Source organism: Tachysurus fulvidraco, chromosome 11 (genome assembly GCF_022655615.1).
Source record: "Tachysurus fulvidraco isolate hzauxx_2018 chromosome 11, HZAU_PFXX_2.0, whole genome shotgun sequence".
Classification (NCBI taxonomy): Eukaryota; Metazoa; Chordata; class Actinopteri; order Siluriformes; family Bagridae; genus Tachysurus; species Tachysurus fulvidraco.
The window spans coordinates 20,813,249-20,830,817 of record NC_062528.1 but is presented as its reverse complement, the minus strand read 5'-3'; the positions used below and the strand labels follow the sequence as shown (position 1 = coordinate 20,830,817).

Genomic DNA, 17,569 nt, shown 5'->3' with positions numbered 1-17,569 from the left:
CTCTGGGCTGTTGATCAGGAGGTCGGGGTTCAAACCACAGCAATGCCAAGCTGTCACTGTTGGGCACTTGAGCAAGGCTCTTAACTCTCTCTGCTCTGGAGGTGCTGCATTACAGCTGCCTCTGCACTCTGACCCCAACCTCCTCACTTGGGATATGTGAAGAAAAGTATTCCACTGTATATGTACTGTAATAAAAGCTTCTATAGCTAAGACCTTTAATGCTGTGAAACAGCCAGAGAACCCTTAAGTCTTTTGCTTAGAATAGACCATCGCTCATGCATTTTACCGATTCTTCACTCATGGTATCAGAGTAACCATGAATCAGACAGGAATGTGCACAGAATTGAGGCCTTGATAAGAAACTCCAGCATCATCTGGACTCACCTGCACCTTGTACTTTGTTCCAGAAGTCAGCTCCTAGGCTGGTATTCCAGGGCACAGGTTCATAATGAGTCATGCAGAACTGTACATTTTAGACTTTTCCCTACACCACCAAGCCCACTTCAACCTCACACACATTGGTAATTAGCTGATGACTTGTATCAGGTGTGTTGCAAGCAAGGAATCTTTCCAGGAACTCCAGGGTTGGAAAGATTTGTTCCGGTTTAACTAAGGATTGATGAGAGATGTTAATTACATCTTGTTAGTTTTTCCACTCAAACACAAAGCTCCAAAATATGTATATAAATATAAAAATAATTTTTAATATAAAACAAATACTTAGTGCTGAATATTGCTGAGACTTATAGAGACTTATAGAGGAACAAAGCTTTGGGACAAACTTACAGCCAAACATGAAGCAGGTTTACTTTTACTATACTTTCGATTATAAAAGTAAAAAAAAAAATATTCTGGTTTAAAATAAAAGTTGCGTTAACATCAAGACAAGGACATTTTAAGTGATATTGAAAACTCTTTATTTGACTATTCATTAACAGAACATCATAGATTATAATGGCTAACATTTGTGGACACTTGAACCTTGCGTTTGTTGAAAATAAATACTAGGATTTATCCTCCATTGCTTTTATAGTAACATCCGTTATGCTGGAAAGGCTTCCTACGAGATTTCATGCACTCTGGTGCTTCTTTTTCATCCTAACGGTGTTCAGTGGAGTTGAGGTTAGGGTTCTATGCTGGACTACATGAACACACTGTGTCTTCTTCACCATGTACAACAGCATTGTGATGTTACAGCATTAAAAGACATTATATACAATTATGTGCTTCAAACTCTTATTGTAACTCTCTGTAAGAAATGCACACGTGTGTGTGATGGTCTGGACCCCCCCCACACACACACACACAAATCTCAGTTCTGTCTGTTCAAACTAAAATTAAAGAAGGAAGGTCATTGGACTCGTCCTTGGTTCTCTGCAAGCTTCATATTTATTTTATATTCATTACACAGATTTCTATTCAGAATGAGCATGAATTTTTCTAGTTTTTTACACTATAAGGTGTTTGAAGAATCAGTAGGAGCGGTGTGTGTGTGCGTGTGCTCCTCCGGAGTGTGTGTGGCAGAAGTTGTGTCTTTTTGTTGTTCAGCCAACATGTCGGTTAACTTCATGGACAGAACAGGATTGTGTGTCTCTGCTGCCACCTGGTGATCGTAACACAGAAATGATCATACAATGCAATTAGATTATATTCTGTTGTTTGATTTGTATCAAGCTTTGTTAAAGGAATATAAAAATGGCAGAACAGCATTTATATTTATACCCAGACGAACAAGCCAGAGGTGACGGTGGTGAAAACAGACTTGCCATTTTGCGATTATAAAATCATTTCCTTTCTATAACTGTACACTATATAAAGTGAAATTATTATTATTGATTCTGAATCCAGTCGTGAGTCTCGTCTCTTACTAGCTCCGAGCTGTTGAATTCTGGACTCCGATGGTATTATTAATGAAGTGAGGACTAACACAGGACAGACCTTAATGTTCTATGAAAATCTAGAGGAAATACTTCTTTTTTTTCACCCTGGCATGCGTTAACAGGACGACCTGTTGTTTGTTTTATTCTACTGATACCGCAGCAATCTGCATAATGACGTAACAAATGTTTAGAGTTCCTGTTCCTTCTGACAGATGTTCCTTCGCCAGCCTCGCTCTCTCAAAATAACTTTTACAGCCTGTTATATTTTGATGGAAATGATATTATATTTATATATACTTATACTTATTTACAGAGTCCTGGACTATACAGAGCTCCTTGTGTATGATCTCTCAGTATGGAAACAATAACGATAAAAAGTGCGCATTAATATTAACCCGTCGCTCGAGTAAAAGCAATAACTTTTTTCCGAGCCACGCCGTTGCACAAAAAATACGTACAAGCTTCTATCCAATCAGATTCAAGCATGCTACTGAATCAGTGGCGTTCTACTAAACAAAGGAACAACACTGTTGATAGAATTGGTTCATTTTTTTTCTACAAGACTTTTTTTAAACTGTTTTTACGACTGTTTTAACGCTTACATCACAAGTCTGTAGTGTTTAAAACAGAAAAAAAAAGTCAATAAGATTTCAGGCCCTAGTGCTTAAGAATTCCACTGTGCTCATAATGTACATGCGGAGACAATAAAGGCTTCTATGCCTAGAACAGGAGCTATCTTGTTTCGTGGACAGTCCACTATGCTAAATGTAACTATAACTGGATAAAAAGGTGTGACGTTTAATTCTAGAATAAATCAGACAGTTTAAATCATTAGCACGTGTATCGCTGTGTTTTCTAGGAAAATAATTAACACTGGGACGCTAAGAGTAGCTCAGCTTTAGGACCTCCAACTCATCATTGATTTTTTATGTGTTTAATTCTTTACCAACTACATTATAACAGTGACTCACAGCAGCTCCGCCTCCTCTCCTCCTCAGCACTACGCCGTCGGCAAGGAGAGCCTTCGCCGTCTCGTCGAGCAGCATCTCTGGCTTCGCATCAACATCTCCCCTGCTCTCCAGTTCACTGTACTTCTCCACAAACCTGAGTAATCACACACACAGTGCACACACACACACTTACACACTGACAAACTTCTGGTCCAAATGGACAACCGGACTACAAATATACGTAGTTCTATTTTCTTGCTCTTTCCATCATCTTCACCTGGACGACGCAAACATTTATTTACATTTATGCTCCCTTACTTAATATGACTATGTACCAATACACCAAAGCAAATGTCCTGTTCATGTAAAATCCACAGGACTTTACAATAAAGGGGATTCTGAAAATCGTCATGGTGAACAACATCCATGAGATCGAATCTTTATATATATATATATATATGCATTTTATTCTGACCTTGCTTAAAGCCAAATACTTATAATATAATGTAGACTACAGTCATTATATAATGAAAATAATGTAGACTTTTCCCCATTAATAGTTAAAAGACGTTTCAGGTGTATTTGTTGGTTGTTTAATGGGTTTGATGGATGTGTTGTAGCATTTACATAGCAGATGCCATTACTTGCATTACTCTGCTTTCTTTACATCGTTTCAAATATCTAAAAGACATGGAAATCTATCGTTTAATCCTATAAATTATTTTTTTTTTAAAAACCGTCATACCTCTGGCAGGTGGATACAAAGCTGGTTTTTGTGAGGTCAAACACTTTAGGTCCATTTCCGTACAACTCATAGAATTTCCTATAGTGATAAAAAAAAAAAGAGAGCACGGTGTTATTTATTAGTTATTTAAATTGTATTATCATTTTAAATTATGACACGGTCCATCTACAAAAGCCAAGCAGAAATGAAGACGTTTAAAGACGTTACGCTCGTATTTGATCTTCCTTGTAAAAGATTTCCGGCACATTCTCCTCGGTTTTCGGACGCAGAAATCGTGCCGGTTTCACGTAGACGGGTTCTCTCTTCGGAGGAAACGCAGAGTAAACATCGAACCAAACAGGTTTCTGAGACTCTTTGATGACTCCAGCACGCATGAGATCTCGTACCCTTGACAAGTGACAAAAAAGAAGAAAAAGCATTGAGGATAGAGTAAACATTTAAATCGGACATCCTACAAATTCGCGGTGCCTTGGTATTCGCCTTCAGTGAACTTTTGTACAGTACTTTAACTGGAACTGAAAAGGAAATGAACTCTTGTAATCTTGCCACAGAATCTTTAAACAAATTAAAGTCTGACATTTGACAGAGACATTCTAACATTTTCTGGTTCTTGGTTTTGAACCCATGTACATTTGCTATATACAGTACCAGCTTTGCACAATCCATTACAATACCACATGTACAGTAACTGCTGCTGTAATACTAGGGTTCATTCCAGTATTTCTGCACATGCAATATTGATTGGACATACAGTATTTACACATTGATTGGACATACAGTATTTACACTGCTCAGTGCTGTTTTTTGTGCATTGTCTTTTGTGTAATGTCTTGTAGTGTTTGTTTGCACTGTATTTTTGTCCTGCACTGTTTACATCAGGTTGTATAGATGCACGTTACGTGTCTAGGACTAACTTAATAAGTCCTTATAGCTCTGTCTTTGTTCTATGTAACATCCTGATACTGGAGAAACGTTGTCTCATTTCACTGTGTACTGCAACAGCTATAGTATATAGGGTTGAAATGACAATAAAAGCTTCTTGACTTGACTTGACTTGAACATTGTCCTGTTTCAAATTGAAACCTCGTCTCAAGTCGCTTGCAGACTGGAAAAGGTTTTCTACGCAGACGGCCGTGTATTTGGCTCTGATGTTGACCAGTTTTCCATTCCCTAACCCGAGGTAAGGTATTAGACTGATGACCGGGAGGTTGTGAGTTTGAATCCCATGACCATCAAACTGCCTTGAACATGGCATTTAAACCTCAATTACCCAGTTGTATAAATAATAGAAGTCACACCGGTTAAGAGTAAATGTAAATGCTGTTGGCATCAGAGCATCTCTAGTTTCTGATGCCAACACCACCATGCTTCACTCTCTGGACAATGTTTCCAAGGTGCTGAAAGATCCCCATATGCAATTGATTGATTGATTGATTGATTGATTGATTGATTTTGCAATCCATATGGATTTTCAATTCGCCAACCTAAAGTCATGTTTTATACAACAAACTCTAAAAACATGCAAATATACATTAATGATATAACTATAACTCGTCACTTTTATCAAGTCACTTTTATTGCCACATCTCCACAGCACATGTACCTTGTGTAACTATGATCATCTTTACATTGTCATGAATATACATTGTTTTAATCCCACATACATACCGGCTAAAAACAGTTCCGACCTTCTCAAGTCGACTTCCAGCCATCATGCAATTGGGAAAAAATGTATATCTATAGAAACGTGAATAAAATATCAAGGGTCATTAGAAACCCATGTCTCTTCAGCTCACCGGAGGTTAACACTTCCTACCCGTATTCGTAAATCTCCGCCCCCTTCATAAGGATTGGCTTGTACGCTACCACACTCTAAGTTGTGATTGGTCATCCATTTATACTCACACGCAATTCGAAGGATTTTTCCTCGTGTTATGAAAAGTCAACCAATCACAAACCGGGAGGCGGTATTTGTTTGAATACGGGTAGGGATTACAGAACACACACCACACTAGCTGCATAGCACACGACTTCCTGAGACGAAACTACGGCATTTCTTTAAGGACATACCGTATATGTATTTTTATAACGCATGTCTGAAAAACATAATTGTACAGTACAGCATTTATATATTATTTTTTAAAACAAGTCAAGTAACCACTGCTCGTATTAAATGCACATGCTACATTTGAAATTAAGATGGATATCAACATTTATCACTCTTTTAGTAGATATTTTTTTCTAAGCCAAAATGAATTAAACATTTCTGTCAGATTTTTAAATGTGTTACATTCTCATGTGATAAATGCTAATCATCAGTTAATCACTAACCACATCAAGATGCAGCTATTTATATGTAGCCACACCCACAAAACTCCATAAAAGGTAAAACTGAAAACAAGTGTGTGTGTGTGTGTGTGTGTGTGTGTGTGTGTGTGTGTGTGTGTGTGTGTGTGTGTGTGTGTGTGTGTGTGTGTGTGTGTGTGTGTCTGAGTGTGAGTGTGAGTGAGAGTGAGAGTGAGAGAGAGAGAGAGAGAGAGAGAGATTATGACTGGTGTTGTTTATTGTAAGTGTTTGTTGCCTTTTTGGACTCCTTTATCATTTGTAATGTTGCTCCCATTTAAAACAGTTCAGCTCAAAAACAGCCATTTTTAGGGTCATGATTGAGGACAATGTCCCGTCTAGAGACAAGCTGTTTTGTGTTGAGGTTTTGTTCAAACCGACCATCGAAAATACACTCTCGTCAGTGAACCGGGGCCCCCTGGCACCATCTCAGGGCCCCCAGTTTGAGAACCACTGGCCTAGACTACTTGTTCTGAGCAGGTGTTGTCAGTGAACAGGCTGTAAAACTGTTGGCTAAGTTACAGACACTCATGAAAAACTGATGCTGATTATCTGGGAAACGTCTCTAAAGCAGTCACAATGTCATTTGTGTCAAACAAGTTGTGAATTTGTAACATTAAACAGGAGATCATGACTTACTCTGTGCTCAAAGTGATGCTCGCAGCTCCAGTGCTTTTCTCTGTGGGTGAACGAGGATGATGCTGAACAATTCCAGGATGTGCTTTTTTTCTTTGGTTGTTGCGTTAAATCTTACCCATATACAATAGTGCTATTTTCTGATTGGCTATTGTGTAGCCTCTTTTTTTTTGATTGGCTGATGAGTGTCAGGCTTGACTAAGAACTCCAGGGGAGATGATTCCTGCCCAGTTCCATAGAGACAGCCATGCGGACAGATACATTTTGGGCGCTGCAGCTTATTAAATATATATTTTACACCAATTCAACATTTGTTTGACTGTATATTTGTAATCTCACCCCCAGTTCCACCCATATGAGGATGGGTTCCCCTTTGAGTCCGGTTCCTCTCAAGGTTTCTTCATTACCAATTTCAGGGAGTTTTTCCTTGCCACTGCTGCCTGAGTCCCCCCAGACTTGCTCATAGGGGAATAAATAAATACATACATACATACATACATACATACATACATACATACATACATACATACATACATACATACACACTGTGAACTATATATATCTTAATTTTTTGCTATATTAATTCTTTTTTCCCCTTATGTTTAACTTCTGTTCTATGTTTGTATGTTCTGTAAAGCTGCTTTGAGACGAAGCCCATTGTAAAAAGCAAATAGTATTAGTGCATTTATTCACAATTATTTTTGTGAATAAATGCACTAATACTATTTGTAACACGACATATCGGCTAACACGTACAACATTTCCTATGTTTATAGGGTGTCATTATATATGCTCTAAATGAAATGCTAGCCTTGGATTGCTTGGGTTGCTGGATTGAAAAATAATTTGTATTAAATTGGTATAAAGATTGGTGATTGGAATAAAGATGTAATTGGAATAAAGGTGATTTTAAGCATGACAACGTAATCGATGACTAATTGGTTATACAATTTGAAGCCAATCAACTGTGGTTCACATTAGAGTGTCTCCTAACAGCTTCTCCAACTTGTACAAATATTCAGTGAGTTACGAATAAATTCGATTGTATCCAGCTTGAAAAATAAGGCACACAAAGTTCTTCCAGTTAATTCATTTTATTGTACAATTTCATTCATACACATTGGCTGAATAATCAGTTGAAAATAAAAATAAAAGATATTTCAATTGTAATATTACCAAAGACACATTTACAAAATGTATACATCGAGAAAGTCATGAGTTCAGCAACACCAATCAATCCTAAAGGTTATATTTTATATCTTATTAATGTACAAAAGATAGAAAAAAATGACAGAATGATGTCATTGAGACATTCAATATTATATAAGCATAGAAATATTTCCATAATAATGCCATAGACTGGTAGAAATAAAACGATTATATTTTACACACATACAATATGTATTACTGCTTGTCAGATCTCAACCAGTGACTTTTGGATCTCTGATGTTAAAGCAACTCATGATGATAAACATAAACATATTCCTTCAATTTTAACACAGCTCTTCCTGTGCTGCTTCTTCCAGACCTAGGCTCCAAAGATATCCTCATGGTACCTCTTATCAGCCTAAAATAAAAGCATCATCATTACATTTACGAGCAAATGATATTTTGTTGAAGAATAACAGATGTTTAGGAAATCATGGATCTACAATCTGCAATGATATAATGAGAGCTTACCTTCAGTTGGTCCAGAAATTCTCCAGCCCGTGAGAGTGTTATACCCAAACGGTTAACCAAGATCTCTTGTATAGCATGTGCTACATCCCGGGCCATGTTCATGCTTCCACACACATACACATGTCCAGACTTATGGATCAAGGCTTCCCAAACCTCTTCACTAAGCTGCTTCTTCAGGACGTCTTGAACATACACCTAGGCAGAAAAGAGGGAAAGCTTTGGCAACTGTGCTTCAATGGAGATCAAATGCCTCTAAGGTATCACAGTCAGCTGTCTATACACAAGATAACACTGCGTAACTATTATATTTAAGGTCCCAACATCTTTGCTTTAGCTATTACCTTGCTACAGCAATATTAAAGAGACTTGGAAATGATTTTATGAGTTTTCAGGCCTGATAGAAGAAGAAGCCTTTATTTTTGTCAGATATATGTTACAGCACAGCAAAATACTATTTTTCATATATCCCAGCTTAGGAAGTTAAGGTCAGCCATGATACAGCCCCCTGGAGTAGAGAGGGTTAAGGGTCTTTCTCAAGGACCCAACAGACCTTTTGATTATACAGCATCCCAGAGTCTTAACTGTTTGAGTCACTGACGATCTTTACTAGCACTTCTTTCAACATTAAATAAAGAAGGTGCTAATCATCAAGTAGCATCACCCCAGACTTTTGCCCCAGACTTCTACTAGGTTTTTCCTAAGAAAAATGTGAAAGAACTGTTGAAAGATTCAAAAGTTTATATTTTTAAATGAAATTGACATACCTTGGGGTAACCAGCTTGGCGAGAGTATGCTGGAGTGATGCTCTTCAAGGTGCCATTTTCTTTCATGAGAGATGTTTCCTCTTTATAAAGATGATCTGCATCTGAACTACGACATCCAAACACCAGCATCATAGAGCTCTCCTGCGAAACTGCAATAAGAGTTTAACAATTACCGTATTGTTCAAAATCACTAAAAACCTCCTGATTTTATATATGTAATATTTCAGATTGGCTATCCAAAACTGGATCTGAAAGTACCTGTCTTTTTCATGTCATGGAAGCGTTGCTGCCAGAAGCTGCGGAATGGAGCGATGCCACTTCCAGCTCCGATTAGGATAGTTGGAGTGTTGGGATCTGGAGGAAGGTGGAATCCGCCAGCTCTGAAATCATAATCATAATCATCAGGATATGACAAGAAGCCACAACTGGTGTCTAAAGATCCTAACTGCATATCATTTCTCTATTCTGTTTTTTTTGCACTTTTGGTGATCTCCTATTTCCTTCTAAGTCCTAGTTAATAAAGTGTTGAGCCACCAAGGTTCCACTGCTAGGCCCCTGAGCAAGGCCCTTAAACCTCAATTGCTCAGATGTATTAAAAAAACGAGATAATTTGTAAGTCGCACTAGATAAAGGGGTAAATGTGAAACGTTCAGTGTGTTGGTAATTCAGGATCAGGTATATAGTGAAAATTAATTTAATATCTAAAAACCAGGAGAAAAACCTTTTTTACAGATCTTACTAGTTTCTCTTCCCTTGAAACACTTTAACCCCACCTACCCAAGATTATTTAAACAGAAGCTGTACAGAACTCAAACCCAAGTCCCCCCCCTTTTTACATTTGATGTCTTTTATTTGATGGTGTGATCTGTGAAAGCATTTGGGTACATACCCGTGAACAAAGCAGGGAACTGTCTGTCCTTCTTTGAGTGTGTTGAACCATGTGCTGCAGACACCATGATGAATTGGACCCTTTCCTCCTGGTGAGAAAGAAGAACCAATATAGGATGTTAAAATACAAAGTTTTATATTCAATAGCATTGTTCTACTTATGTTACACATAAAGATTAATATTACACGTTGTCCTTTACCTTGGGTGCGGTAGTTGACCACAGACACAGTGAGGTGAAGCTCATGAGGGTAGAGATCAGGGGAGGAGCTAACTGAGTAGAGACGGGGCTTCAGCAAGGGTAGCTGGCTGAGGAGGAAGGTTGCAGAGAGCTCCAGGGAAGGAAACTCCTCCAGAATCTCCAGGAAGTTGGGCTTGCGGAATTCTTTCCATTCTGAGTAACACTTGAAGTCCTGTAGAAAAGTGTTGTATAATAAGTTTTAGAACGTATGCAACTTTTGAATGACACTCTAAGGTAAAGAAGCTGTTTATTAACTAAGAAGTTAATATACCGATGCCAGTTCTTGAAGGCGCTGTCGGTCATCATTTGATTCGGTCAACTGTGAGAGCTTGCGTAGGAAGCTTTGAGAAGGTGGTGTGGTGATATCCAGGAGGTATGTAAGAGCCTGGGTTACAGAGCATGCTGGGAGACGAGAATCTGTCTGCCATCCTTCGCCTCCTATGGGACGCCACATTGAAAAAATTCTTTGAGTCCAGAAGTTTATGCAGCTCTCTAAAACAGTTAATTCTATAACTATTAGTTATTTTAGTCACTTGGACTGTTAATTCTGCCATAGATAGATATCATAGATACAAAGTCTACTAGTTTTTCAGTTTTTGTGCCTTTTGATTTTTAGTTAGTAGTATTTTTACCAGAGCCAGTCCCCGGCAGGTACTCAAGTTGGATAGTCTGATTGGAGGGAGGAAAATTGGGGAGGTGCTTCAGAATGCCCATCACCAGCTCATTTGAATTTTCTGGGAACACGCCCACATGGTCTCCAGCAACATACTTTAAGACATCTTTCCCATTGTCCACCTCAAGTTCTACCAATAAAGTAGAGCGGCTGAAAACAAACAAAGGAACAAAGGTGAAAAACTGTGAAAAAACGATCTGTTACCATTCCTAAACAAGGCAAGATGTGGAGACTGTAGAGTAAGTTGATTAAGAGCAGACCTTGACTCGGCACTCTGGAGATTCTTTCTCTTCTTCAGCTTCATGGGAAACACGGTTTTAGAGTTGAGCGCTGACAAAGCTGTTAAGACAAAACACATATGCTGTTCATCACCATATACTTTTCATTAAAGAAACTAAGTAACTAATACATGTATTATATGGATTTAATATCTCATCACCAGTGATATGTAAGTTTAGATAAGGTACCTGAAATGCGGTCTAGGGTGCTGCTGTCAGGTTGAACTCGGTATCTCTGAGCATCCCAGGTCTCTGTTAGATGTTCTGACCCTGAAAGCTTGCCCTTAACACCAAATTCCTCACAGGCAGCCTATAGAAGGAAATACAGTCTTTAGAAAAAATAAAATGTTGTTATGCTTACTTGCCATTAGAGGTAGACAGTGTCCCACCAACCTTAAACATGTTGCAAGCCCAGGTAGAGAAAGCCTCTTCCTGTCCATTGAGCTCATCTCCCTCTCCTATGGAAGCCACGCGTTTGGCTCCCAGTTCGGAAAACTTGTTGTCCACAGTATGGGCAAAAGCACAAAACTGCGGGTACATGCGAGATCCAAGGCCAAAAACACAGTACCTATGCAATTGAAAAGAAAAAAAAACATTACTTAAACCTCTTGTTCATCAATTTTGAAGTTGTTAGTCGTTATCGTCACCAGACATACTCCAGACTCACCTCATGTTGTTTTGCATCCTATTCAAGTTCATGAGCTGCTTCTTGAAACTCTGTGAAAGAAGAAAACATGGTGTTAAGATCTATAAGTTAAGTTCTTTTTATTACCATTGGATTCTTTTTCTGCTGCATTACAAAGAGTTAAAGAGTTAACATATCATTCCTTCAATAGATTTGCAGGAAGGAACCTTTTCAAACTGCTTTTACTGCAACATCTTTGAACAACTACATACTGTACATACATACAGTACATACACTTCCATGATATGACCTACTGTACCTCGCCGTTTCCTGGAGGGTCTCCATTGCCAAATGTACTGGTGATGACCATCAAAAACCGCTCATTCTTGAGATCCTGAAAATTGTAGTCCTCCATGCAAAGTAGCTGTAACAATAAAAAAAATCGATGATTTAGGTGTTTATCTCACAGATACATAAATACATAAATAGAGCTTCTCCATAGCATGAAAAATGTGGATTATATGTGTGGATGGTTTTCTTACCCTGGGATTGAAAGCACTGCTGAGCATTGACTTGAGCTTTTTGGCAAAGGTTTGTGATTTTCCAGTTTCAGTAGCAAAGAGGATGGTGCAAGGCACTCTCTTTTTCAAGGCAGACTGCATGAGTATTTGAGCGAACACCACTGCCCTAAGAAAATCAGAATTTAAGCAAAGGATAAATTAAAATATGAACATTGGAAAAGAGTCTTCAAATTTGTACAACATTAAAATGTAACACAGTGAGGTCGTCTTACTTTGTAAGGGCGCTGAAGCTAATTTTTCTGCGTTTCTTTAGTCCTTTTGTCTCGTCTTTCCAGACATATGTTAACCAGGGATCAGGCTTCAAATAACAGAAATAGTAACAACATGGTTAATAAAGTATAGCGTTACAATTTGGCTTCTAAAAGCTAATTTTCCCAACATAAATAAGAACATTTTGGACTTATGTCACCAGGCACTGTGCCTTTACTGTTCTAGTAAAGAAGTTGCAGAATGAATTCTACCTGGTAGTAGTAAAAGGGGGACATAATGTAGTTGATCATCTCCTGGTGGAACACAGGGGTCAGAGATCCAGACATGGGAGGCACCAGCCATACCCAGTCAGCAGGACAGCCACCACGCAGACGCACTTCGGTCTCCATGTGCTTCATGAAGGATTCGGCGGCGGAGTGGTGGTCTGTGATGGTCACCTTATTTTTCTGCAGCACAAGACGAGGAGGTACTCAGACAAAACCTACTACATAATATATTAACTTCTTCTACTGTATAGACATGGTACAAAATGGTAAATACAAGAACTTTGTACCTGGAAACTGTGCATCACAGCAACATTGATGGCAACCAGAGCCTCATCCTTCCACAGTGATGAAAGATTGTGTGTATCCAACCCCATTAAACGTCCCACTTTCTGTAAAAGGTAAGGCATAGTTTTAAAATAGTTTGAAAGTATCCAAACCTAAACGTCTGGATCATCTTACACCAAGTGAACTAGGTTTACCTCCAGAATGTTGTAGCGCTGAGTATCACAGAAATTCCTCACACCAATCTCAGTGCCCATGTACCAGCCATTGAAGGGGCATGCTGTGAACTCAAGGCCACCAATCTCCAGCATCATGCCAGAAACCGCAGGCAATGCATTCCATTTGAGGTTCAGATCTTTGAACCACTTATACCTATAAAAAACCCCAACAGTTTTAATGCATGGGCTGTACAATTAAAGCCTAAATGACTGTATGTTCATACCTATCTATCATATTAAAACCTAGGAATATGTATCCTTTACCAAAGATTAAGTATACACCAAAATCACTTACTGTGGGTGCTCCATTTCAACCTCCAGCACCAACTCTGGAGGAATTTCAAAGAGTTCAGGATCTTCTCCATTGGCCTGCAAGATCAGTGGCAGCACATCAAAGGCCCCGTATTTTGGTGTCCATCCAAGTTGGACACAAATCTGTTAGAAAGCAAAGGTAAGATATATCAGAAACCATGGCTTGGGTAAGTTTGCATTATTAATATAAGCATATGGTTCAGAAAACCTAGAATCCAAATATACTGAAGTGGGAGCTGTGGATACCTCAGTGAACTCCACATTAGCAGGGTCGCCAATAATTTGGCCATCTTCCATCTGATAGCCAGCGTATCTAATAAGCAGACTGTTCCAAACACGGAAATCATGCTGGCCATCGGTTCTTTGAGGAAAGATGGTGATGGCTGATCTGTTAAAAAATAATATAAAGAAAGAAATTTTCATATAAAAGCATGAACCAGAGAATCTTATTCCTCTCATAACATTGCATATATATAGAATATTATAATCATTATAAATAAAGTGTACCTTATATTGCCTCCATTTGTGGCAAATTTCAGGTGAGAGCACAAGAAATGGAACATTTCCTTAGGGGTCCTGCATTTACGTGCATCAAACAGCTGAGGAAAAAAGTATCTCACGTTCAATTTTATACTAACACATTTAATATTTTACTTCTTAATTTTGCAGTTTATTCACAAAAAATGTATTAAACCTGTAAATTGGACCACTGAATCCTGCCGATGCACCTCGGAGCGTTCCTCCAAGCCTGTTTGGCTCCATATGCCAGCTCTTCAAGGGTGAGCTGATAAGTTCCGGTGGCATCAATCTCATTGGCCACTTCATTAACACGGGCCAGATGTTCATCTATTTTAGAGCTGTGTTTAACAAATATTAGATTAAAATTTGGCTCAGATTAATTCATGTAACCTACAAAAGTTGGTTAACGCAGGTCAGTCATACCAGTGGCTGTTAGACTTTACAAAACTGTATTACAATGATATCAATGTGTAATATTTTATCATTTTAGATAAATTCTATTTCTTTTATTATTCCGTAGATACATTTGTTGATATTTTCTTGTATTAAACTTTTATTTCTTTCTATTGTAAATATTTAATACCTTGCATTTCCCTATTGTGGGATCAATACATTCTATCTTATCTTATCTTATCTTATCTTATCTTATCTTATCTTATCTTATCTTAAAAAACATACTGAGGTACGCTTACATTTTGAAGGATTTGTAGTATTGGTTGATGAAGTCGATGGCATGTGTGAGGAGCTCGTTGGCGGAAGGTGAGGAAAAATTAGAAGAACGAACCAAAGGCTTTGGATTCATTATGGAGCCTTCACACATTTTGGGTTTGCAGATCTGATTCTGAAAAAAAAACAAACAAAACAAAAAACAAGACAGCATAGCGTTAATGGGAAATTCTGCTACATTTTTCATATAATAAATATATGTTGTTTATTTTTTATATAAAATTGCCTATCTTTGTATTATATAACCTTGTACAGAAAATTAATCTTTTATGCAAAGAAATTCCTAATATTTTTTGAAGAATATTAATATTTATGAGATGAAAACTTCCCCCCAATTTTTTTCCACAGAAACAGATTATATGCAATGGCAAATATTCACATATTCACCTTGACAGCTCGGTGGTACAGTGTGTCTTGGTGGCTAGAACCATTCTGGTAGTTTTTCATTTGTACTGACATCGGGCATCGGCTGACTCTTTGTCCCTTCATCTGTAAAGGTAAAAAAAAAAAAAGCAGGTTATAGTTAAAAAATAAATACTACAACTACTACCACTATAATTACTAATAATGCTACTACTAGTAATAAAAATAACAACATTTAAGGTGTAGTTCAGATTTTAAAATGTAAGAAATAAAAGAAATAGAAATAATTACACATCTAAATAAATTCATTGCTTTCTTTTTCCCAGTAATCCCACAGCTTCTCTACAGCTACCACATGTCCTTGTGCTTAATTATAATACTTTATATCATATATCACATTTTAGTTTTTTTTACTTTACTCACCTTATTTGTCTGAGCCTGGGGGAGCTCCTTTGTGTTATCCTGAATGATCTTTCCCATGATTTATTCTGATAAAAAGTGCTCAAAACCGTCACTGTGATGATAACTCAGTCTGTTTATGACACAAATTGTTCAATGTTAAGTAAAAAAGAAAACAAATTCAAATAAAATAATAATAATAATAATAATAATAATAATAAAAATAATAATAATAATAATAATAATAATAATAATAATAATAATAATAATAATTTTAAGAAATAAAAAAATGTCAAAATAAATAAACAAACAAATAAATAAATATAAGAAAATGAGTTTCTTACTGTTTTATCTGTGTGGCAGCAGATTTTCTTTTTTCTTCAGCAATTCTTCTTGTAGTTGTCTTTGTAGCTGTAGCACAAGTTGTGGCAAATGCTCACCTCGTTCACATCAAGTGAAGATCCTTTCTTTTTATAGGCTTCACATTCTTCAGATTTTGGGGCAGGTCAAACTGTGTCTAAAACAAGTGGGCGTGACTTTGTGGTAATCATCTACATTATCAGTATATTTTCTCAACACATATAATTTCTTTGTTTTTTCTGTGAGGGGAAATACACAGGTTCTATTTATAGGTATGTCCTCATTCTGTAGAAGAATAACGTTAAGTAACATAACAGAAAATAAAGGAATTTACCTTTAAAGAAAGCATTTTTCTGACTTCTGTGTTTTTATATCTGATAAACATATATTTTTCATATATTTCATATATAATATTTAATATATTTCTTTCTTTTTTTATTATTAAAAATAAAACTACGAATTCAGCCCAGCTTTACAGACTTCAGGTCCTTCTGGGGAATTTCTTGACATTCCCAAGCTGGAAACTGTAGAATACACTCTGGTCAGTGTGTCTTTAGATTCAGAGGCAAAACACTGAACCGTGACAGAACATATTAATCTGTCCTCACATACACACTTACCCTAAGAACCAGGAAGTTAATGCAAGCAGAGCACTAACAATAATTAACTTTCCCTTTCTATAACTACACAATATTTCCAGTAATTAGACTATAACAGTTCATAAACAGTTCATTGTGAATTACTCATCTACAGTACATTCTTCCTGCAAATTCCACCTTGACTTTCAAGAAATTCCTACACAAGCTGAAAAATCAGTGCGCGTCATCTCATTCTCTCCTGCACACTATTTTGTGGTTGAGCATCTTCCAAAGGTAAGACTGTATTCCTTAAAATTTCTGAATTATCATTATATATATCTGAGAAATAAATTCAATTACTTGATGGATTTTTTATATCACTAGTTCTGACAGTAGTTTCCATCATATCAAACATTAAGTGGGTATTAATGGACCAATTTTAATTTGTTGTTGTTTCTATAGTAACAGATTGCACTGGGTGGAAAAACAGTTTAACAAAAAAAAAAAAAAATCAACATTTATTCATTGAATGAGTCTCAAGTGTCAGTGTTTATAACAGTTTTTTAACATCTACAGAACAGTGGGGTTTACATTTTGTTGTTATACAGATACATGACAGGCGCTGTTTATGTTAATGATGTGAACAGAAAAAAGCAGGATGGTGAGGAAACTGCTTTAATGTAGACGATTAAAAAAACTCAGCAATACAAGTTGTTCTGTTTTAATAAAATAGAATTTGTTATAGATGGTAAATTGCTGTGACATAATTAAAACACTTCAGGACATGCTGTTACATTTACGCCCTTATCCGCAACAGGTTGCATTTCATTTTATAAAACTGAGCAATGGACTTGGGGCCCCCCTTGCTCAGGGGCCCAGCAGTGGCAGTTTGATGGACCTGGGATTTAAACTCACCACCTTCTGATTGGTAGTTTAACACAATAAACACTAGGCAATAATTATTTTAATTATTAATGTACTTTAATCTAATTCACTTCATGATTGGAGTATTACTCCATTTTATACCTTTTTTCAGATTATAAAAAAAATAATA

At 37.1% G+C, this 17,569-nt stretch overlaps 2 protein-coding genes across 3 annotated transcripts; both read right to left on the bottom strand.

Moving 5' to 3' along the window:
* Window positions 1-900: 900 nt before the first annotated feature.
* On the bottom strand, window positions 901-5,591 carry mrps23 (mitochondrial ribosomal protein S23). Of its 2 annotated transcripts, XM_047821014.1 has the most exons (6): window positions 5,481-5,549; window positions 5,244-5,312; window positions 3,783-3,962; window positions 3,576-3,653; window positions 2,852-2,984; window positions 901-1,603 (listed from the first exon to the last, which is right to left on the bottom strand). In XM_047821014.1, the coding sequence occupies exons 2-6, from the start codon at window positions 5,288-5,290 to the stop codon at window positions 1,454-1,456; spliced, it is 588 nt and encodes a 195-aa protein (XP_047676970.1). In that variant the 5' UTR covers window positions 5,291-5,312; window positions 5,481-5,549; the 3' UTR covers window positions 901-1,453. The 2 variants fall into 2 exon arrangements, with proteins under 2 accessions (XP_047676970.1, XP_027006235.2); XM_027150434.2 differs by having other exon boundaries at window positions 5,244-5,591.
* A 2,041-nt stretch (window positions 5,592-7,632) lies between these two features.
* On the bottom strand, window positions 7,633-16,067 carry LOC113645314 (nitric oxide synthase, inducible). The gene is made up of 26 exons (XM_027150847.2): window positions 15,922-16,067; window positions 15,602-15,710; window positions 15,203-15,304; window positions 14,782-14,930; window positions 14,265-14,427; window positions 14,078-14,169; window positions 13,817-13,958; window positions 13,554-13,693; window positions 13,238-13,412; window positions 13,046-13,147; window positions 12,744-12,938; window positions 12,495-12,580; window positions 12,244-12,388; window positions 12,021-12,125; window positions 11,744-11,793; window positions 11,470-11,644; window positions 11,266-11,386; window positions 11,059-11,137; window positions 10,758-10,948; window positions 10,397-10,563; window positions 10,087-10,297; window positions 9,888-9,975; window positions 9,257-9,378; window positions 8,999-9,147; window positions 8,235-8,429; window positions 7,633-8,121 (listed from the first exon to the last, which is right to left on the bottom strand). The coding sequence occupies exons 2-26, from the start codon at window positions 15,656-15,658 to the stop codon at window positions 8,083-8,085; spliced, it is 3,240 nt and encodes a 1,079-aa protein (XP_027006648.2). The 5' UTR covers window positions 15,659-15,710; window positions 15,922-16,067; the 3' UTR covers window positions 7,633-8,082.
* Window positions 16,068-17,569: the final 1,502 nt, after the last annotated feature.